At 36.6% G+C, this 23,800-nt stretch overlaps 1 protein-coding gene and 2 pseudogenes across 1 annotated transcript in view; 2 read left to right on the top strand and 1 right to left on the bottom strand.

Annotated features, from left to right (window-relative positions):
• The window catches only part of MRPL1 (mitochondrial ribosomal protein L1), a 92,927-nt gene extending 90,601 nt beyond the window's left edge, over positions 1–2,326 (top strand). Inside the window, exon 9 of the mRNA XM_015138465.2 lies at positions 2,030–2,326. Within this exon, the coding sequence (XP_014993951.1) occupies positions 2,030–2,145 (116 nt within the window). The 3' untranslated portion in view covers positions 2,146–2,326. The remainder of the gene's footprint in view (positions 1–2,029) is intronic.
• Positions 2,327–7,818: 5,492 nt separating this feature from the next.
• On the bottom strand, positions 7,819–9,949 carry LOC100430550 (uncharacterized; annotated as a pseudogene).
• Positions 9,950–14,022: 4,073 nt separating this feature from the next.
• LOC144340905 (high mobility group protein B1 pseudogene) lies at positions 14,023–14,984 on the top strand (annotated as a pseudogene).
• Positions 14,985–23,800: the final 8,816 nt, after the last annotated feature.

Genomic DNA, 23,800 nt, shown 5'->3' with positions numbered 1-23,800 from the left:
GTGGATGGTTGAAGCCAAGCAAGGGTCCATTATACTCGATTGATTATTCATTTATAGGCTTACCATGATAAGAATTTGTCAGGTTTACTTTTATAACCAAGTTTATAATTAAAACACAATCTTAAGCTATTTTTCACCTTCTTTGGGAGTTAACCATACTGGTGAATAAATATCACCCTTGTTAATTCTCTTGTCCTAAATATGGCCATACTACTAAGTAATTGGATGTGTATGGATTCTTATAGTCCACAGAGAACTTTGATTTCAGTACAGGATCCTCTGAGACCATAGTAGGAGTAGATGATGGACAGCAAATCCTCAAAATGTTGTTATTCTCTTTTTGCTATTTCATATGAAGCCCCCTTAGCATGTTTAAATGTTGTGATTCTCTTTTTGCAACTTTATTTTATTTTTTGAGACAGGGTCTCACTCTGTCGCCCATGCTAGAGTGCAGTGGCTTGATGTCAGCTCACTGCAACCTCCGCCTCCCAGGTTCAAGCAATTCTCCTGCCTCAGCCTCCCAAGTAGCTGGGATTATAGGCGCCTGCCACCATGTCAGCTAATTTTTGTATTTTTAGTAGAGATGGGGTTTCATCATGTTGGCCAGGCTGGTCTCGAACTCCTGACCTCAGGTGATCCACCCACCTTGGCCTCCCAAAGTGCTGGGATTACAGGTGTGAGCCATGGTGTCTGGCTGTCTTTTTGCTATTTTAAATGAAGCCCCTTAACATTGTTCTTATGAAAAGCATTTTAGTTTTTAGGGAACTTTACCAACTGTGTGGTAACACAAAGGTAGCATCTGTGCTGACTGTTTTAAATAAATATTTATAATATTTCCATCAAATGTAAATATCACCACCTGTTCCCTTCACTGTTGACTTTGCAATAAAATAAATTGTAGGTGATCATCTTCTGGAAGAGAGAAATGAATTATTAGTGAGTATATGTAGTTTCAAGGATAAATCTCTAATATTCTAGAGTACAACTAGTTTGTCTTATATTCTAGAAATGAAACTATCTTCCTCTTCTTATAATTCAAAATGTTATACAGTAATACAAAAAGTTTAGTAATACAGTACTCTTCATGTGAAAATATGACATGAGTTCTGTAAGTTTTCTTGTTGCATATTTGTACAGCATGTCCTTGAATAATATCCTTTTGTCCAATGTTATTTCATTATAACATTCATAAGAAAAAAATAGATTCCTGGCCAGAGCCACTGTCTGTGTGGAGTTCGCATGTTCTCATGTCTGCATGGGTTCTCTGGGTACTTCGGTTTTCTCCCACATCCCAAAGATGGGCATATTAGGTTAATTGGTATGTCTACGTGGTCCTGGTGTGAATGAGTGTGGGGGGTGTGTACGTGTGCCCTGCAATGAGATGCTGCTTATCTGGAGATCATTCCCACCTATGCTCTGACCTGCCGGGATAGGCTTTGGCCTCCCGCAACCCTGGACTGGAATAAGGGAGTTGGAAGATGAATGAATGAATGCAAACTATTGTAAAATAAAAATGTGCAAAGTATATGATGATCATACAAATGCAGGACAATAAATGATGTGGTATGAAAGCACTCAGGGAGCCAATCGTATTTGTTAGTTTGTTTTTGAACTGCATGGTGGCAGATGGCGCTTCTTACGGTTTTCATTTTGCAAACACTTAGTCTTTGATTTAAGTCACCACCACTATGACTCCTGTCACTGTGATTTACCAACAGTTGGGTAAATAATTATTGCTTTTATTAATCTTAAATGTATTTATAGTTCAAATTTATTTCAGTGGTTAATATTAGAAGTGTTTGAGCTCTTTATTTAGAAGCTTGGTGATATTTTTGTGACTAGAAATTTGTCTTCGAAACTTAACTCTTATTAATTAGCCTATGGTACAATTGATTTCTCTATAAGTTGTTTTGCTTAAAGTTGCAGTTTCCAAGAACCTAGTGACAGTATTTAGTGAGGGTTTACTGTATTTGCTCATGAGGTGGTATTGTGATATAAAATCAAAGTTGATTGTCGTTTTTGTTTCCAGGTCCCTTTGTGATACGTGCTTTCCTTCGTAGTTCAACAAGTGAAGGTTTATTACTGAAGATTGATCCATTGTTGCCTAAAGAAGTAAAAAATGAAGAAAGTAAAAAAGACATCTAAATGTGTTGAATTGTGAAATTACTTTAAGTGGTTTAAGAAGCAATGGAGAAAATTATAAAACTGCATAATTTTTACATTTGATGTCTCGTTATTGATCATACTTGAAAGTGAACTTTAACACTGAAAAATCTTAGTCATTTCAAGAATAAGAAAATAAAATTTTCTCTTTGTGTGAACCTGCCTTTTAGACCCTGTGACATTTTCTTTTTTAGAATCCAGAGTCTACATATTGGTAATTATAGCAGCAGTTTCTAGCTTGATAACTTTCCCTTGGGAGTCATAACCATCTGAGGGAATGGTAACATCCTCAGTTCCCATAAAGCAGAAAATGGCAGAATCATGAGGTACATCACAAATATAACTATTTTCTTTAAAAAAAAAAAAAAAAAAGGAGGAAAATATGCATTCCAAAGAATTCTGAGTACTATTTTTGATAGCATGAATATAGAAAATTGCTAAGTCACTAAAACATGTGTTGGGTTATCTCTTTTTAGGAATCGGTTTGTAATTATATATATAATATGTATATGTAATATATAGTTATATATTATGTAATTATGTAGTATATGTAATATATATTATATAATTATATATGATAATATATACATTTGTAAAATACCACATATTTTTATGATGCTTTGCAATCTACAAGGCACTGTATACAGTGTTTTCATATACGTGACCTCATTTGCTCCTGAATTTCTCTGCTTAATAGTATAACAAGTGTTTGGTTAGTGTTTGTTAAATGAACATTCCCATGAAGTAGCTAGAACAACTTCATTCATGGATTAAAAATCAGGACAAGAAGTAAAGCATCTTGCATCAGGTACCAGTTTGCAGACCGATATTAATCCTTAAGTGCTTACTGATTTATGACAAAATGAAAAAAAAATAAGGATTATTTTGGCATGCAATTGCCAGCTGTCCTTTCTTGGGAATGATTACTTGAAGTATCTTCCACCTTTTTAGGGGTTATTTGAATGAATTTTCTTTTATGAAATAATAGTGATGGTGAATTTGTTGGTGGGGTTTAAATACCTAGTTTGTTTTTGTTTTGTTATTATTTTTTTCTCATTAATGAGTCTCATTTTATTTTAGTTTTGGTGTTGACTCACCAGCTCTAGCTTTTCAAGGTAAAATCTTTTTTGAAGAAGAGCTGGGTAACACAATTCTCACAATTACAAAATGTATTATTTTAAAACAATTAGATTTCTAATAACACAAATTATTTTGATTCATTTTGCATTGATCTACTTGGGAACCATAAATCTGCCTAGAGCACAGAGAATTAGCACACTCAACTTGGCCAAGGAATAGACATGTTTCAAGATGAAATTCATCACTACCAATGAAGTATTTATTCTTGCCAAGGCTGTTCTGCTTAAATCTAATCAAGCTTATAGACCTACATCTCAGTTTACAGAAGATACAAGAGATGGAGGTACAAATCAACTGACCTCAAGTGGGAATAATTAGGCCAATTCAGAATGTGGGATGTGATGCAGTTCAACCCTCCCAGCCTCATAGAAACAAGCAGAAGGAGAAACCATTAAAGAGAATTCAGACGTAACAATTAATGTGGGTTAGTGATTAGAGTGTAGTTTGAAAACATCAGCTATACAAGACATTTGAGGGAAAATGGATTAATACCTACTTTGTAAAGAAAATTTTGACAGCTCCATATAGGTCTCTCAAATTCTTTTTGAGATGTTAGTGATCTGAGAATTCCAAATGACTGAATAGCCACAGTACCCCACTAAGCTTTTTTTTCCCCACAGGAAAATTAAAACTTAGGGTTTGCTTACCCAAAACAGCAATAACATTACTAGAAAACAATAATGGCAGTTACCTTTTATTGAGTGCTGCTATGGTTTGAATGTGTCCCTCAAAAAGTATGTGTTGGAAACTTAATCCCCAATGCAACAGTGTTGGGAGATGAAGCCTAATGGGAGGTACAAGTCGTGACAGCTCTGCCCTCATGAATGAATTAATGCTGAGTATAGTCATTGGAGATTCCGAAGAGAGGGAGGGTGGGAGGAGGATGGTGAGGGTTGAGAAATGAATAAGTACCATGTACACTATTTGGGTGATAGTTACATTAAAAGGCCCAGGCCACCACTAAGCAATATATCCTGTAACACAACTATACTTGTACCTCTTAAATTTATACAAATTGTAAAAATAATAATAAAAGGGCTTAAGACTGCAAGGAACTCTTGGGCATACCTTGCATGCTTGCTTGCTCTCTCTTCCTCCCTGGCTTGCTTCCTCTTGCCCTTTCTTGCCCTTCTGCCTTCTGCCATGGTATGACTACAGCAAGAAGGTTACCACTAGAAGCCAGCTCCTTCATCATGGTCTTCCAGCCTGCAGACTGCAAGAAATTAATCTCTATGCTTTATAAATTACCTTCTCAGGTATTCTGCTATAACAACACAAAACAGACTAACAAATGCGTACTACCTTCTTATACTTTAGATGCATCCTCTCATTTCATCCTCACAGCAATTCACTAAGCAGAGTGGTACTCCCATTTCACAGGTAAGGAAAATGAAACTTCTGTGACGTGTCGTAAGTGGCAAACTAAGATTTAAACCCAGATCTGTTTAATTTTAAAGACCTTAGTCTCTTTTAGCCATTGGGCTATTTTACCTCTTTTTAAATATATATTCTAAGATCAACCATTTAATTGAGCAGCTTTAAAATTTTAAAATATTGAATAATTGCCTTCGGTGTCTTGGTATTTCTAGTTAATGAATTATGGCAGGGCTGATGTGAAGAAAGTAGAAGTAGAAGAGTTAGAGTGGGATGAGGAAAGAGTAACACAGGATGGAGAGGAAAAGATACCTACCTGTTTTCCACAGTTACCATCTTTTGAAAGCTTACAGATTAATCATTATTTGAAGATCTCAATTTACAAAGTAGAAGCTCTGCTATTTGTAGATTTTCTTTTAATTAATGGATAAGTATAGTCGTTATTGAAAAAATTAAAAATACTGATTAGATATTTTAAAATTCATAATCTGCTACTGAAGGATAACCAGCATTAATATTTTAGTACTTTGTTGTCTTCAGTTGTGAGTGTGTATGTATCCGTGTGTGCACATGTTATAAAGTAAGCATTTCGTATATTTAAAATGCCATATGAGGCTGGGTGCGGTGGCTCACGCCTGTAATCCCAGCACTTTGGGAGGCCGAGGCGGGCGGATCACAAGGTCAGGAGATTGAGACCATCCTGGCTAACACAGTGAAACCCCATCTCTACTAAAAATACAAAAAATTAGCCAGGCGTGGTGGCGGGCGCCTATCGTCCCAGCTACTTGGGAGGCTGAGGCAGGAGAATGGCGTGAACCCGGGAGGCAGAGCTTGCGGTGAGTCAAGATCGTGCCACTGCACTCCAGCTTGGGCGACAGAGCAAGACTCCGTCTCAAACAAAAAAGCCATATGAAAAGCATCATTTTAATGGTTGAACAATAGTCCATCCTGTTGATGTTTTATTTTATGGAATCATTCCTCGATTGTTGTACATTTAACTAACTCCAGGATCCCCTTCTCCCCATTATTTGCAGTGCTTTGGAGAAATCATTGGAGTGCAATTTATTTTCTAAGTTTTAGAAGTGGCATTCCTGGGTCAAAAGGTCTGATGTGACTAAAAGGCCTTATTGTGTCTTAGAAAGGTAACTTATTGAGCAGAACAAGCCAGAATAAGGAAATATGATTCGAAAATTTGCTCTAGGCAGGAACATTCCAGGGTCTGAATAAATTACTCTCCACTCTTCCATTAGAGTGCTTTTCCTGTTGGCTAACTAGAGCTTTGTTGAATGTATGCTTCTGGAAAAAGAGTAAAATTACACTATATTACTCAATTTAAATCTTTATATTTTTTTCTTAGAGAACAGTAAATCAAATTTTTTTTCTTCATTTTGTTTTTATTATAGCAAAATGAAGGGAAAAATTTTCCTTCATAAAATAAAGTTTATTTCTGTTTGCTTAACTTACAACAAGCAGAAAATAAGCTGGGTCTTGCTTTGATCCAGTATTGATGTTTTAAAAGCGGTACACAATATTTGTTAAAGAGAACTATGAAATGCCTTTTTAGAAGCTTCTATAAGAAAAGTAGAAAGTTTAGCCCTACAGCTTTCCTCTCCGCTAGAACTGCAAACTACTGCTACAGTTTTAAATACACTTTTTGTTGTTTATATATCCAGGAAAGTCTTAAAAAAGTAAAGAAACATGCATATAAATGATTGCATAGCAGAACAGAATATGACTGCAAACACTAGAGAAATGAAAGAAATACTATCAAATATACAAAGGTACTACAATCAACCCCTTAAGCACTTCCCACAAATAGTATTTAAAAACCATCGTTTTGTTCTCAGTCTAATGCTCTCCCAATAGAGCTATCTCAGCTTACTGCCATTGTTTTGTTCTCTACAGACAAAGCCTAGGTTACTAAAAACAATTGAAATAAGTAATCCTCTTAAAGGGTTGCTTCTCCATAATTCTTACTTATATCTGTAAGCAAGCAATCTGAGATTTTAAAAGATGCTAGCTTTTTATGCAAAATGAGATTGGATATGTCAAGTCAGTTTTGTCCCCAAAACAATCTTTCAGAGAAATACTAGAAATTAAATGGTAAAGGGTATTATTTCTTTATTTTTAGTCAAGTACTACACTGGTAGTCAAAAATTCAAAAGATGTGACTCTTTCTTAAAACTGACTAATCTTTTTTTCCAAAATCATTTTAAATTTCATGGCACCACAGAATCACCTAGAATGAGCGTGCTGTTTTTGAACTTGCCTCACGTTAAATGAACTGAGGTGTGAAATGCAAGCCTCCTACATAAAGAAACAGGCAAATTTTGATGCAAATGTATAGGCCAAATGCTGTAAGCGTCAACATTTCAGTTCTTTTACACTATACACCACCCCCCCAACACACACACACAGCCTACTTTGAAACAATTCACTTGCTTCTAAGGACAGTAAGAAAACTAAGCAATATTATGGTCAACAGTACTCCTTAAATTTTAGAAAAACTACATAAGAACATTCTTTTCCCCTTAAAATTGTTTCTACCATTATTGACCTCCACAAATTTTAAGGTGAGTTTTTCTGATGTTTTCTTGTTCCAAATCTATAGAAACCAGAAAAAAGTAAAGGCTCCATGTTTCAGTCAAAAACTTAATCTCCCTGAAAATACTACATGACTCAGTTGGCATTATTCCCCAAGACAGTGGAGTTAACAAAAGAACTAATCCATATTGCATCATAAATAAACTATTATCAAGAGCCTAGACATCTTGATAAGACAGAAAGGTCCACGCTGAACCTAAATGTGTCTGAGCAATCAGTGTTGTACTGTGGCTACAACTTCACTTTTGTAACATTCTATCTTACTCCTTTCTAGGTTAACAGTTCTATGAAATATGAATACGAAAGTTTATTTTTAGTAAGAATGTTGCAAATTATGGTCAACCAACATCTTTCACCAAATACTTCAAGCATAAAAATGAGAATCTTTACAAAAATATACACAGACATAACAAATTGGTAGCTGCCCATATCATTAAACAAACTGGACTCTTAAGAGTGGCTTCTCAACAGCATGTCATTTTAATATAACCATTGCCTGGTACAGGGAAAACTAACAAGTGTTTGTTAAACATCATTGCAACATTGTATTCCTGATAATTTAAGTCAACGAATCTATGAACAAATGAATGATATGTGCCTAAAAATGATCATGGTTTATACTATCAGTGGCCACTGGATTTAGGACTAGTCCAAGATCTTGATCTAGATTTTGACCTAGACCTAGACTGTGACATTGACTGGGATTTGGAGCAAGGCAGTTCTTTCTTCCTTGATTCCTTTTTATGTCTTGAGCAAGACTTGTAATGTGTTTTGGAATCTGTTTAAGAGGTGCCTCTAGTTTTGACATGCAATGCAGGCCTAGAACATGATTTTAGCCTTCATTTATTTCTTGGGCTGGGACTTGGACCTTGATCTTGAATTGGATTTAGATCTTGCAAAAGAGCGATTTCGGTGTTTAACTCTGTCATTGTTGGAATGGCTTCTGCTACATGATGGTCTTCCAGTCCATCCACCCTTTCTAGGACTATTAGATCTTCTATAGATGTAAATAAAAGTTCGACTTCTTGATCTTCTTTCATAACGTTGGCTTCTAGAGTCATAGCGTGAAGAACTGTACACACTCCTACCTTCCTTTGCTTTCATCTGATTTGGGGGTCTTCCAGTCCTCCTGTGCAAACTATTTCCATTTGACATTCACAAATCCACTTTCTGTCCAAATTAGGTAAAGCATCTTCAGCATCACGAACATCCTCCAGTTGAACATAAGCAACTCCTCTTGGACAGTGAGTGTAGAAATCAAGTGGAACATACACATCAACTATAGGATCATAACGACCAAATTCATGCCATAAATCTTTGAACCTGCTGTTATTGGCTCCATTCCTGATAAACAGAGGCACCTTGGGGGACACAGGTAGCTGGATATGACCGCTGTGTGAGTCTCAGCACCAGGCACCAGGGGATAATAAGGGACTCAGCAAACTGTCCAGCCCCCAGCGGCTGATCCTCAGACACGCACAGCCAAATTAAATGGCTACTACAGCTAAATTAATTCTTTTATGTAAAAGAGTAGGAATTTACTGGTTTTGTTGTAAATAATAGTGATTCTCAAACTTTAGCTTGTATCCAAATCACTTGAAGGCTTGCAAAACACAAATTACAGCACCCAACCCAGTACTCTGGGATGGACCTTGAACATTTGCATTTCTATCCAGGTGATGGTGATGATGATGATGATGATGATGCTTGTCTAGGGACCACACTTTGAGAACCACTGGTATCTATTAATAGTTCTTTTAACCCTGGCTGGATGTAAAAATCTCTGGCTTTGGTGCCAGCTTTATTTTAAAAATTTCACAAGTCATTCTGATGCACCAGAGTGGAGAATCACTGGTGTGTGAAATTAGCCAAGTTATGAAAGATATAAAATTTGCAATATAAGTCAAGATTTTAAAAAGATAATGCACTGAACTTAAGAGCCAGGACTAGTTTATAATTTTCTGGACTATCGCTATGTGTAAATAAATTCTGGGTTCTTACCCTATGAGCAAACAACTCAAGTTCTGTGATCTTCTGTAAAACAAGAACATCATAGGATGATCATGAACGTACTTGCAAACCAAAATTTTATATATACCTTTTTAGCAGGGAGCATTTCACACTAAGAAGTGATGAAATGTAACATTAATTAGCATTACTAATATAAAAACAAATAAAGATATAAATTTGATGATTTTATTTGTACTGTTTTGTTAACTAGATGCTTAAGATGGGATGGGGGACCTATTAAATAGTGATTGTTGGTTTTAAAAATATCTTAATTTTTTACAGCAAGTAGTCAATAACAGTGTCCAGTAGGTGGCGATAATAGCCTTTCATACAACTTGAAAATAGTTGTGTACTTACTGGTCAGTAATTGTTTTCTCACTTGCCTGTACAAATAGAAAGCACAAAACACTTTATAGGCCACCTGGAGCTTTATTTCTGAGTAAGTTTTTTGTTTGTTTATTTTATTCTATTTTGGGAATATAACAGAGGTTGCTTTAGGTTTCTGTGATCATGCATATTTAGAGGTTTGTAAAAATTATTTTTTAAACTTTTATTATAGAATTTTTCAAATATGAAGAAAATACAATAATGATTACCCACCCAGCGTCAGCAATGATCAATATTCTGCTATTGTTCCCATTTTACCTGTCCCTTCCATCTTCCCAGCCCCCAGCTTGTCATCATCCCTTCTACAGCACTTACAAGCAAATCCCACATATCACATCACTGAACCTATAGAGCTTTAAAAATTGTCAAGCTATAATTACCAGATTTTAGGTGCATTATTTCAGAACCCATTGTTTGTTTTACTCTACCAATTGAGTACCATTAGTTTCTGTTTGTTTGTTTTGTTTGGATTATATTTTTCACATAATAATGAACCAAACACCTACTACTAGTGCTTTGAGAACTGGAAGTAGGTGGCAGCATGATTAGCCACAAAAGGTTGTGTGTAAATATCAATATTTTTAAAATAAAAAATTGATATCTTCAATTAAATTTTTGTTTTTTACTTTTAAAATTTTATTATTTTTTTGAGACAAGGTCTCGCTGTCACCCAGGCTGGAGTGCAGTGGTGCAATCACAGCTCCCTGCAGCCTTGGCCTCCTGGGCTCAAGTGATCCTCTCACCTCAGCCTTCTGAGTAGCTGGGACCACAGGTACATGCCTTGGTTCTCACCATGCCTGGCTAACTGTTTTATTTTTTGTACAGATGGGGTCTCACTATGTTGCCCAGGCTGGTCTCGAATTCCTAGGCTCAAGCAAACTGCCCACATCAACCTCCCAAAGTGCTGGAATTACAGGCACACACTCTGGTGCTTGGTTGAATTTTTATTTTTGAATAAAAATATACAATTAGAAATTTATTCTTATCAACAATAGAAGGTATATATGTATATCTTTTTATCCAAGGTATCCAAAAGAACAAAAAGTTTTACTGTATGGTTTTTATCTAAAAAAATGGAAGCATATTAAATTTTGGCAAGTAGAGAAATGAACATAATTAAGAATTTAAAGAAAGAACTCAATGACCCATAATTCCTAAAACAACCCCTTAACATGTTGTTATATTTCTTTTTTCTCCTTCCTATGTGGAGGTCTCCCTCTTCCCTGAAATTGCATGCTTATGTTGGACATAGAGTAGAAGGGGGACATCCTGGCTCTGGAGGTTTTCCACATCTCTGACTCTTCAGTCACTTTCCACTGATAAAAAGCCAACCAAAAAAAAAAAAAAAATTCGAAGTATTTGCTAAATGAATAAAAGGCCTAACACTTTCTATATCTCATTATGTGCTATCTAAAACTTTCTTTTTTCTTTTCTTCTTCTTTTTTTTTTTTTTTTTTAGGGATAGAGTTTTACTCTGTTGCTTAGGCTGGAATGTGGTAGTATGATCACAGTTCACTGCAGCCTCGAACTCCTGGGCTCTAGCAATCATTCCACCTCAGCCTCCTGAGTAGCTGGGACTACAGGAGCATGCCACCATGATTGGCCAATTAATTTTTTTTTTTTTTGGTAGAGGTAGGGTCTCGCTATGTTGTCCAGGCTGGTCTAAAATTCCTGGCCTCAGGCAATCCTCCTGCCTTGGCCTCCCAAAGTACTGGGATTGCAGATGTGAGACACTGTACTTGGCCTGTAAAACTTTTTTATTTTTTTATTATACTTTAAGCTTTAGGGTACGTGTGCACAACATGCAGATTTGTTACATACGTATACATGTGCCATGTTGGTGTGCTGCACCCATTAACTCGTCATTTACTTTAGGTGTATCTCCTGATGCTATCCCTTCTCCCTCCCCCAACCCTACGACAGGCCCCAGTGTGTGATGTTGCCCATCCTGAGTCCAAGTGTTCTCATTGTTCAATTCCCACCTATGAGGGAGAACATGTGGTGTTTGGTTTTCTGTCCTTGCGATAGTTTGCTCAGAATGATGGTTTCCAGCTTCATCCATGACCCTGCAAAGGATATGAACTCATCCTTTTTATGGCTGCATAGTATTCCATGGTGTATATGTGCCACATTTTCTTAATCCAGTCTATCATTGATGGGCATTTGGGTTGGTTCCAAGTCTTTGCTATTGTGAATAGCGCTGCAATAAACATACGTGCGCACGTGTCTTTATAGCAGCATGATTTATAATCCTTTGTGTATATACCCAGTAATGGGATCACTGGGTCAAATGGTATTTCTAGTTCTAGATCCTTGAGGAATCGTCACACTGTCTTCCACAACGGTTGAAGTAGTTTACACTCCTACTAACAGTGTAAAAGTGTTCCTATTTCTCCACATCCTCTCCAGCACCTGTTTTTTCTGACTTTTTAATGATCACCATTCTAACTGGTGTGAGATGGTATCTCATTGTGGTTTTGATTTGCATTTCTCTGATGGCTTGGCCTATAAAACTTTTTAATACTGCTTCCAAAGTTGATTATTGCTTTTTTTTTTTTTTTTTTTGAGACGGAGTCTTGCTCTGTCACCCAGGCTGGAGTGCAGTGGCGTGATCTCCACTCACTGCAAGCTCCTCTTCCTGGGTTCACACCATTCTCCTGCCTCAGCCTCCCGTGTAGCTGGGACTACAGGCGTCCGCCACTGCGCCCGGCTAATTTTTTTAAATGTATTTTTAGTAGAGACGGGGTTTCACCGTGTTAGCCAGGATGGTTTCGATCTCCTGACCTCTTGATCCGCCCGTCTCAGCCTCCCAAAGTGCTGGGATTACAGGCATGAGCCACCGCGCCCGGCCGTTGATTATTGCTTTAATGAAAATTATTTTATTCAAAATTCTAAGTTAAAGACAACAACCTGGTGTTTCCCAAAGGGCAATCAATACCTGTATTCAGAAAACTCTGAGGAGTTGTACCACTCATGGTACAAGGAATTAATTTAGCTTATAAGTAAATCACATTTTAAATTAATAATTAAGTATATATTTAATGCATTGTAGGATAAGATAACTAACATAAAGACCATGATTTCATGAAATTGTTTCCTAAGATGACATTACAATAGGTAATTACATTTATTTTTAAAACCCATTAAAAATATTAAGTTTATAAATTATATAAACTGTCAAACTATTTTCCAAAGCGGCTATGTCATTTATATTCCCTCCAGCAAAGCATGAGTGTTCCAGATTCTCCACATCCTTGTTGACACTTGGAACTGTGTGTTCTTTTAGCTATTTTAGTGGGTGTGTAGTAGTCATATATGTTTTAATTGAGAAAATGAGTTATTTTGCTGAGAAAGCATATGGGGAAAAATGATAGTAGTTTTCAAACATGTGCCATTTAAAGGATAGAGTATATGTATACAATGAAGCTTCAGAAGTAGAGCTAGGCAGGACTAACATAGACTTTATAAAGAAGCAAATTCTGGCACAAAGTAAGGCAAAACTTAAATGCATGGACTCTCTTGCGTAATAGTAGTGAATGTATTTATATCCAGCTGTATCAGTGTTCGTCAACTACAGTCAACAGAAATTGACAAACTTAATGAAAGTCATGTATTTTAAGGATATAGAGTGGGTCACGGAATCAAAGGAAAAGCCACGCAACTGGCACTTGGAAAGGATAGGAAGCAACAGGGCAGCGTAAGAGATCTATGTCACAGAAGCCAATGAACAGCCTCCTCAGAGAGCTACTGTCAAGGTGAATTAGTTCCGTTTTCTGACCTTGTGTCACTCAAGATTTAAATTCTAAGGGGAGAGAATCTGCTTGGCCTAGTTTAGTTTACATGCCCACTTCTTGGTCAGAAGAAGGCAGAATTGATAATCTCACCAAAGCGCATGTGGTAGGGTAGAAGAAATTCCCCAAAGAAATATTGAAGTGACTTTACCAAAAAAATGGGCTACTGGGTGCTGGGCAGGCAAAATAAACAGATGCCACTACACTAGGTCACTACTTTTGATGGGTATTTAGGAGGAATTAGTAGCAGTGATAGGAGGAGGCACCAAAACTCTCTTAAGACCCATTAATTACTTGAATTTTTATTAAATGTCTACTCCTACAGTTCTATGAAATCAATAACTACATTGTATTGAATTCAAAATACTAACTTCATTACCCTGAAAGTGTTTTTACATACATAGCTAATATTCTTTGCAAAAAAATTACTAATTGGTTTTTTAGAGGGGAGAGATGGCAATTTCATTTTATTAAATATAAATACAAACACATATATAATTACATATGAACAGATTTCTATGGTAAAAATATTCAATTGATTGCAGTACACTGAGCTCCATAGAGAGAGTGCTGGGGCAAGTGAGAGCCATATGGGCACTGGGCAACTCTGTGCCTTGTTGAAGAAAGATAACTAACATGGGCAAAGTAGATCCTAAGAAGCCAAGAGGCAAAATGTCATCATATGTGTTCTTTGTGCCAACTTGTCAGGAGGAGCACAAGAAGGAGCACCCAGAAGCCTCAGTCAGCTCCTCAGAGTTTTCTGAGAAGTGCTCAGAGAGGTGAAAGACTACTTCTGCTAAAGCAAAAGGAAAATTGGAAGACATGACAAAGGTGGGTAAAGCCCATTATGAAAGAGAAATGAAAACTTACATCTCTCCTAAAAGGGAGACAAAAAGTTCAAGGATCCCAATACACCCAAGAGGACTTCTTCAGCCTTTTTCTTGTTCTGTTCTGAGTATCACCCAAAAATCAAAGGAGAACATCCTGGCCTAAACATTGGTGATGTTGCCAAGATGCTGGGAGAGATGTGGAATGGCGCTGCTGCAGATGACTAGCAGCCCTATAAAAAGAATGCTGCGAAGCTCAAGGAAAAATGTGAAAAGGATACTGCTGCATACCAAGCTAAAGGAAAGCCAGATGCAGCCAAAAGGGAGCTGTCAAGGCTGAAAAAAGCAGGAAAAGGAGAAAGAGGAGGACAAGAAGATGATGAAGAAGATGATGATGAATAAGTTAATGTTAGCACAGGTTTGTTTTTCTTGTCTATAAAGCATTTAACCTCTGTGCACAATTCACTCCTTTTAAAGAAAAAAATTGAAATGTAAGTTTGTGTAAGATTTGTTTTTAAACTGTACAGTGTCTTTTTTTGTACAGTGAACACACTACTAAATGTGTCTTTCGATAGCCCTGTTCTGGTGGTAATTTCAGTAGGAACTAACCTTGCTTCATACAGTATGGGGGTATAACTTGATGAACTTTCCCAAAATAAACGTGTACCTAGCACACAGATCAAGAAAGAGGGTAATTTCAGCACCCTAGAAACCACTTAGAAAGCACTCTCACTCAAGGTAATCACTATTATGACTTCCATGGCCATATATTTGTTTTGCCTGATTTTGAAAATTACCTTAAATTGAATAATTATCATATGTGATTTTGGGGGAGGTCTGGGTTCATTCATTCAACATTATATTTATGACATTCATCCAGTATGTATTTGTAGTTTGTTCGTTCTCATTGTTATATAATATTCCATTGCTTAAATGTATCACAAATATCCATTCTACTGTTGATGGACATGTGGAGTTTTACAGTTTGGGGTATTACAAATAATATTGTTATGAACATTTTTGTACATTTCTTCTGGTGAAGTTTTAGGGCTATTACAATAACCCTACTTATTAACAGAAATGCTTATAAATACACATATATGTATGTATGAGGTTGGTACAAAAGTAATTGCTGTTTTTGCCGTTAAAAACAGCAATTACTTTTGCATCAAGTTTATGCACACATATTTATATCTTGTTCACTTTTGGTGAGCATATATATATATACAAGGGGGATGATCATATATATAAATAAGATGAACATATATACATGAGGAAGATGAGTACATATATAGTTAGGCGAACATATATATATATTCACCAAAAGAAGTGCACAAGATATATACATAAACATTCCTGTTGTATATATACCTAAGCATGAACTTGTGGGATGGTAACATGCTCCATTACAATGCTCAACACTTTTCCTAAGTAGTTGTACCAATATACATTCCCAAAAGTGTGGAAGATTTTCAGCTGCTCCATATTCTTGCCAATACTTGGTTCATTATTTTTTTCACTTTAATCATTTTGCTAAATGTGACATTGTCCAGTAATTTTTGAGGAATTTAAAAATCCTGTGAGAGGAGGAGACAGAAGTTAGAATATCACTCTACATTGATTAAAGTTGTAATATGGTGATCTAGAGTTTTATGAGATTCATAAAATAACTTCTTAAAAATAAAAAGACTTAGAGATGAAATAAATCTGTTGCTTTCTGACTCCCAACAAGTTACTGTCTTCCCGGGGGAGGGATTAATTCCGTTTGCATTATCCAATGTAATGAAGAATCCCGTCAGGTTGGTTAGGATACTCAGCTGATTTTTACCCTACCTCCTCTTTATATTTAAATCCCAGTATTTGGTAAAGTCCAGTCTATAAGGTTTTAATATGTTATTTCTGACACATTATGCAATTTAAATATTACTGCTCTTAGCTAGAATACAGTCTGCAAATTTATGGCACAGATTCTTACCATTCCCCATCTCCATCAGGCACATGACAGACGATGTGAATCACAGAAGCCTTTCCCACTGATTTCTATGAGGTCTCAGGGTTGTTTTTTCCTCAGTATAATGCTCCACACAATCACACTGTTGGTCAGAAGTGTCATGGAAGATTCAAACACTTTTGCCTCCTGTACCTTAAGGTACAAGGTAATTTGCTGAATCTTACAATCTTCCCAAGTTATTGTTGGTTGTCCCTGTATGAGACTGATTGAAATTTGGGAGGCCAAGGCGGGCGGATGACCTGAGGTCGGGAGTTCAAGAACAGCCTGATCAACATGGAGAAACCCCATCTCTACTAAAAATACAAAATTAGCCAGACATGATGGCGCATGCCTGTAATCACAGCAACTTGGGAGGCGGAGGCAGAATTGCTTGAACCTGGGAGGCAGAGGTTGCAGTGAGCCGAGATCACACCATTTTACTCCAGCCTGGGCAACAAGAGTGAAACTCCATCTCAAAAAAAAAAAAAAAAAAAAAAAAAGAAAGCTATAATTTAAATCTATTATGTTGTCATACTAACTGAGGAGCTGGTTTACTTTTAGTTTAAGTTTAATTCTGTTTAGTTTTAAAATTTTCCTCTTCCTTTATATTTTAATTTTTTAATCTTTTTTTTTTTTTTTTTTTTTTTTTTTTGTTGAGACGGAGTCTCGCTCTGTCGCCCGGGCTGGAGTGCAGTGGCCGGATCTCAGCTCACTGCAAGCTCCGCCTCCCGGGTTTACGCCATTCTCCTGCCTCAGCCTCCCGTGTAGCTGGGACTACAGGCGCCCGCCACCTCGCCCGGCTAATTTTTTGTATTTTTAGTAGAGACGGGGTTTCACCGTGTTAGCCAGGATGGTCTCGATCTCCTGACCTCGTGATCCGCCCGTCTCGGCCTCCCAAAGTGCTAGGATTACAGGCTTGAGCCACCGCGCCCGGCCAATTTTTTAATCTTTAATTTTCATTTGGACTAGGGAAAATTCTGAGAAGATTGCTGTAGCTTCATAGGTCAAAGTAATTTAGGGGAAGTGGGTGACAAAGGAGGAAAGATGATACAAATGGATTAAGCATAACCAGGCCAGGTGCAGTGGCTCATGCCTGTAATCCCAGCACTTTGGGAGGCCAAGGCAGGCGGATCACTTGAGGTCAGGAGTTCGAGACCAGCCTGGCCAACATGGTGAAACCCCATCTTTACTAAAAATACAAAAAATAATTGGGCATGGTGGCAGGCACCTGTAATCCCAGCTACTCTGGAGGCTGAGGCAGGAGAATTGTTTGAACACGGAAGGTGGAGGTTGCAGTGAGCCAAGATCATGCTGTTACACTCCAGCCTGGGCGACAGGTTGAGACTGTGTTTCCAAAAAAAAAAAAAAAAAAAGCATGAATCCTGACAATGTAGGGGCTGGCTGGAGAGTGTGTAGCTTTAGAGGTCTATAAGGTTCTGGAATGTGTTGGTTATGGTATGATATAGATTGATAATAGCATGTTGCTTGAAATTCATATTAAAAAATATGGCAGTGAATTAAAGATAGGGGTTTTCAAAGAATAAAGTTAAAGAATGAGTTACTTCTTCAAAAATGTTTGGCCATGCTAAGACAACAAAGATGATGATTAAAATCTAAGGCAAAAGATAATTAAAACCTGAGGGAGAAACAGAAAGGAAGGATGGATAGATAAGAGTTTGGCAGTAGTGGACGAAACCAGAGATCTAAGGAAAAGGAAGCCAGGAGACAAGTTTTAGCATTAGTAGTTTATGCTGAACATCATACTCCTAACTCCAAGCCTTACAAGGTGTGTAAGGCATTCACTTGCCTCTGTGAGCCTCACTTGAGCATTCACTTGCCTCTGTGAACCTCAATCTTTTTGACTATAAAATGATCATAAGAAAGGTCACCTTTGGCTCACTGTGTTTTAAGGACTAAATCAGGTAATGTAAATGAAATAGCTTTATATTAATTAAATGAATGTAGTATCATAAATACTATGGCAATTATAAGAGCCTCAACACATAATAAGCTCAAATTAGATTTTAAAAAATATTCTGGCTTCTACTTCTGTCTGTAATGGAGTAACTTATACCGAACTTGTCCTTTACCTGTGAACAAGTAGAAAACTGGACAATGCATGTGAAACAACTATTTTCTGATATTGGAAAACATGCAGTGCAGGAGTGCAGTCTCAATGAATAGAAACAAATGAGGTGAGTTCCACAAAAGCCCTAGTATTCTGCCTGGAGTCCCTTTCCAGAACAGCACAGGAATCAGAAACCAAGGAAAGCATGGCAGTCTCTTTATGGAAGAGACTGAGAGCAGACTTTGGGAAAGCTGTAGCTGCTTCAGTTTTTGGGGCACAGCTCCAGGGTTGGAGGAGCCATTCAGAGAAGCTCTAGGAATCTGCACAGGAGTTTCATTGAGTGTTTTGCTGTATACTAAGGTGCACGCGCAAACCGTGAAATGCCACAAGGCCAGACAAATGGCAATTACTGGAGGATGGTAAGTTGAACAACTCCTACAGCTTAAATGTAGCTGAGAGACATTTGAGTTTCAATCACCAGAGTCACAGGACCTCACTGAAAATCCTGGGAATCCAGTATGTACCCCAGGGTTGTGCCTTAAAATAAGCTTAACAAGTTGTAGAGTAAAACTCCTTAGAATACTACTAACAAAGTTCAAAAACAACCCCAAAAGGATCAAGATGATTGGCAAAAAACTTACCTGCTAGCCAAATTCACCTATCTAAGTGAAGAAAACAAAATTCAAAAATCTTAAGAACGTAGTGTTTATAGTGTATGGCATCTAATACAAGTAAGACATGCGAAGAAGCAGGAAAATGCAAATAAGAAAATCCATCAGCAGAAAGTGAGTCAAATTACAGAGATGAATGAAATAGATGCATCAGAACAATTATAAATGTGTCCAAATATTTAAAGGAAAACTTGAGCATAATGAGGACAGAAATCGATGGTATTAAAAACAAACAAGGAAACTTCTAGAGCTGAAAGATGTCATATCTGCATGAAAATTCACCTGATAAAATTATCAGCTGATTAGGTATGGCAGATGAAAAGAAGAGCAAACTTGAAGATACTGTAATAGAAACTATCCAAACTGAGTTACAGAAAGAAAATAATAAGAAGAAGAACACATCCTCAGTAACCTGAGGAACATTCCAAGTGATCCAACATATGTGTAATTGGAGTTCCTGAAAAGATCAGAGGAGAGGAGCTGGAATATGTATTTGAAGGAATAATGACTTATATTTTTCAAATAAGATGAAAACTGATTCTTAAATCAAAGAAACTCAACAGACTCCAAGCAGAATAACTGAAAGGAAATGCATTCTAAGGCACATCATATTGAAATTATTGAGAACCAGTGACAAAGTGAAATTCTTAAAAGCAGCCAGAGAAAACAATTAAATACAAGGGTACCATGATAAGAATTCATACTGATTTTGTGTTAGATATAATGCAAGCCACGATGCAAGAACTTTGTGTTTGAAATAATGCAAGCCTAAGTCTAAAGAAAGCAATAGGATGAAAACTTTAACGTGCTTTTACAAAAGCTAATTTAGGATTCTTTGTTGAGTGAAAATCTCCTTTAAAAATGAGAGCAAAATAAAGCCTTTTGAACAAAAGAAAATACGGACTATAAGTTAAGCAGACCTGAAGTACAAGAAATGTTAAAGTTACTCTAGAAGGGAAAAATTATACCAGGTACAAACTCATTTCTATGCACATGAATGAAGAGTGCCAGAAATGGTAATATGTGGGAAAACACAAAATGTGTTTTTCTCATTTTTACCATTTCTAAAAAAACCAACCAAACAAACAAAAAACAAAAACAACAACAACAAAAAACCTTTGAAGAGCAAATGTACTAACAGTGTATGGTGGGGTTTATAAGAGTTTGAATTATAATGTATGACAACAGCAGGACAAAGAATGGCAGGGTATATGTTTATGGCTTGGTTCAGGTGAGTGCAATTTTCTGCATTCATCTAGTGTTTTTAGTGGACAAAATCATGCATAAACAAGATTAAAATTCAGGCTGTGTTAAAATTGTTACCTATCATGTTGTAACAAATTTGCATTCTCAAAAACAAGTTTTATAGTAGAACTGACTATATAGTTCAGAGTAAGGCAAAAGTTTATGTCCATGTGAACCATGAAATCAAGATGCAGAACATTTCCATCACCCCGAGAAGTTCACTTGTGTACTTTGCCGTGATTCTTGCCCTCAGCCTAAGGCAACAATAGGTTTTCTTCCTGTTACTGTGCTTCTTCCTGCTCTATAATTTCATACAAATGGATCATATATAGTGTAATGCATATGTTTTATGTCTGGCTTCTTTTGTTTAGAGTAATGTTTTTGAAATTCATCTATGTTTTTGATTGTTTCAATAGGTCATTTGTTCTTTATTGCTGAGAAATATTTCATTGTATGGATATACCAAACATATTTATCCATTCACCTGTTGATGGGTATTTGTGTTATTTCCAGCTTTCAGCTATTATAAACAAAACTTCTGTGAACATGTACTAACCTTTTTGTGGACATTTGCTTTCATTTTTCTTAAATATGAGTGGAACCACTGGGTAGGTATATGTTCAATTTCATAAGAAACAACCAAATAGGTTTCAAAAGTGGTCATACCATTTTATACTCCTACCGACAACATATAAAAGTTGAAATTGCTCCAGATCTTCAGGAACAGTTGGAATTTTTCATCTTTTTTATTTTAGCTATTCTGGTGGGTATATAGTGGTATATTATTGTGGTTTTAATTTGCATTTCCCTGATGACTAATGATGTTGAACATTTTTTTCAGGCATAATAGCTATTCTTTTATCTCCTTTTGTAAAGTGTCTATTCAAATCCTTCTCCCTTATTGAAAACTGGGTTTTCCTAACGCAGGAACAGATGGCCAAATACCACATGTTCTCACTTATAGTGGGAGTGAACAATGAGAACACATGGACACAGAAAGGGAAACAACACTCACTTGGGGCCTGTCTGGGGGTGGGGGGCAAGAGGGAGGGGCGGCATCTGGAAAAATAGTTAATACATGCTGGGTTTAATTCTTAGGTGATGGATTGATAGGTGGAGCAAACCACCATGACACACAAAGCTTCTCATCCTGCACATGTACCCTGGAACTTAAAAATAAAATTAAAAAAAGAAAGAATGACTTAAAAATAAAAATCCATTTAGAGAATATTATAAACACCTCTCTGCAAATAAACTAGAAAATCTAGAAGAAATGGATAAATTCCTGGACACACACACCCTCCCAAGACTAAACCAGGAAGAAGTTGAACCCCTGAATAGTCCAATAACAGGTTCTGAAATTGAGGCAGTAATTAGTAGCCTACCAACCAAAAAAAGCCCAGGACCAGACGGATTCACAGCCGAATTCTACCAGAGGTACAAAGAGGAGCTAGTACCATGTCTTCTGAAACTATTTCAAAGAATAGAAAAAGAGGGACTCCTCCCTAGCTCATTTGATGAAGGCAGCATCATCCTGATACCAAAACCTGGCAGAGACACAACAACAACAAAAAAGAAAATTTCAGGCCAATATCCCTGATGAACATTGATGCGAAAATCCTCAATAAAGTGCTGGCAAACTGAATCCAGCAGCACATCAAAAAGCTTATCCACCACAATCAAGCCAGCTCCATCCCTGGGATGCAGGGCTGGTTCAATGTACGCAAATCAATAAACATAATCCATCACATAAACAAAACCAATGACAAAAACCACATGATTATCTCATAGATGCAGAAAAGGCCTTTGATAAAATTCAACACCACTTCATGCTAAAAACTCTCAATAAACTAGGAATTGATCTTAAAATAATATCTTAAAATAATAGTATCTTAATATAATATTATCTTAATATTATATCTTAAATAATATTATATCTTAAAATAATAGTATCTTAAAATAATAAGAGCTATTTATGACAAACCCACAGCCAATATCATACTGAATGGGAAAAAGCTGGAAACATTCCCTTTGAAAACCGGCAAAAGACAAGGATGCCCCTTCTCACCACTCCTATTCAATATAATATTGTAAGTTCCGGCCAGGTCCATCAGGCAGAAACAAATAAAAGGTATTCAAATAGAAAGAGAGGAAGTCAAATTGTCCCTGTTTGCAGACGACCATGATTGTATATTTAGAAAACCCCATTGTCTCAGCCCAAAATCTCCTTAAGCTGATAAGCAACTTCAGCAAAGTCTCAGCATATAAAATCAAAGTGCAAAAATCACAAGCATTCCTATACATCAATAGTAGACAAACAGAGAGCCAAATCATGAGTGAACTCCCATTCACAATTGCTACAAAGAGAATAAAATACCTAGGAATACAACTTACAAGGGATGTGAAGGACCTCTTCAAGGAGAACTACAAACCACTGCTCAAGGATGTAACAGAGGATACAAACAAATGGAAAAAATTCCATTCTCATGGATAAGAAGAATCAATATCATAAAGGTAATTCACAGATTCAATGCTATCCCCATCAAACTACCACTGACTTTCTTCACTGGATTAGAAAAAAACTACTTTAAATTTCATATGGAACTAAAAAAGAGACTGCATAGTCAAGACAATCCTAAGCAAAAAGAACAAAGCTGGAGACATCATGCTACCTGACTCCAAACTGTACTACAAGGCTACAGTAATCAAAACAGCATGGTACTGGTACCCAAACAGATATATAGATCAATGGAACAGAAGAGAGGCTGCAGAAATAATGCCACACATCTGCAACCATATGATCTTTGACAAATCTGACATACACAAGCAATGGGGAAAGGATTCCTTATTTAATAAATGGTGTTGGGAAAACTGGCTAGCCATATGCAGAAAACTGAAACTGGACCCCTTCCTTACACCTTATACAAAAATTAACTCAAGATGGATTAAAGGCTTAAATGTAAGACTTAAAATTATAAAAACCTTAGAAGAAAACCTAGGCAATACCATTCAGGACATAGGCATGGGCAGAGATATCATGACTAAAACATCAAAAGCAATGGCAACAAAAGCCAAAATTGACAGAAGAGATGTAATTAAACAAAGAGCTTCTGCACAACAAAAGAAACGATTGTCAGAGTGAACAGGCAACCTACAGAATGGGAGAACGTTTTTGCAATCTATCCATCTGACAAAGGACTAATATCCAGAATCTACAAGAAACCTAAACAAATGTAGAAGAAAAACAAACCATCAAAAAGTGGGCAAAGGATATGAACAGACACTTCCCAAAACAAGACATTTATGTGGCCAACAAACAGATGAAAAAAAGCTCATCATCACTGGTCATTAGAGAAATGCAAATCAAAACTACAATGAGATATTATCTCATGTTAAATTAGGGAAGCATTTTAAGTGGGACAATGGTATTAAGCTTATATGGAATCACATTCTTAGGAGATGCATGGTTAAGTAGTGTCATGTCTATAACTTTCTTTGAAATGGTTCATATAAAGCAAATATGGCAAAAT

This window comes from Macaca mulatta, chromosome 5 (assembly GCF_049350105.2).
Source record: "Macaca mulatta isolate MMU2019108-1 chromosome 5, T2T-MMU8v2.0, whole genome shotgun sequence".
Taxonomy (NCBI): Eukaryota; Metazoa; Chordata; class Mammalia; order Primates; family Cercopithecidae; genus Macaca; species Macaca mulatta.
The sequence above is the reverse complement of the archived record's forward strand: the minus strand, read 5'-3'. Positions and strand labels throughout refer to the sequence as shown.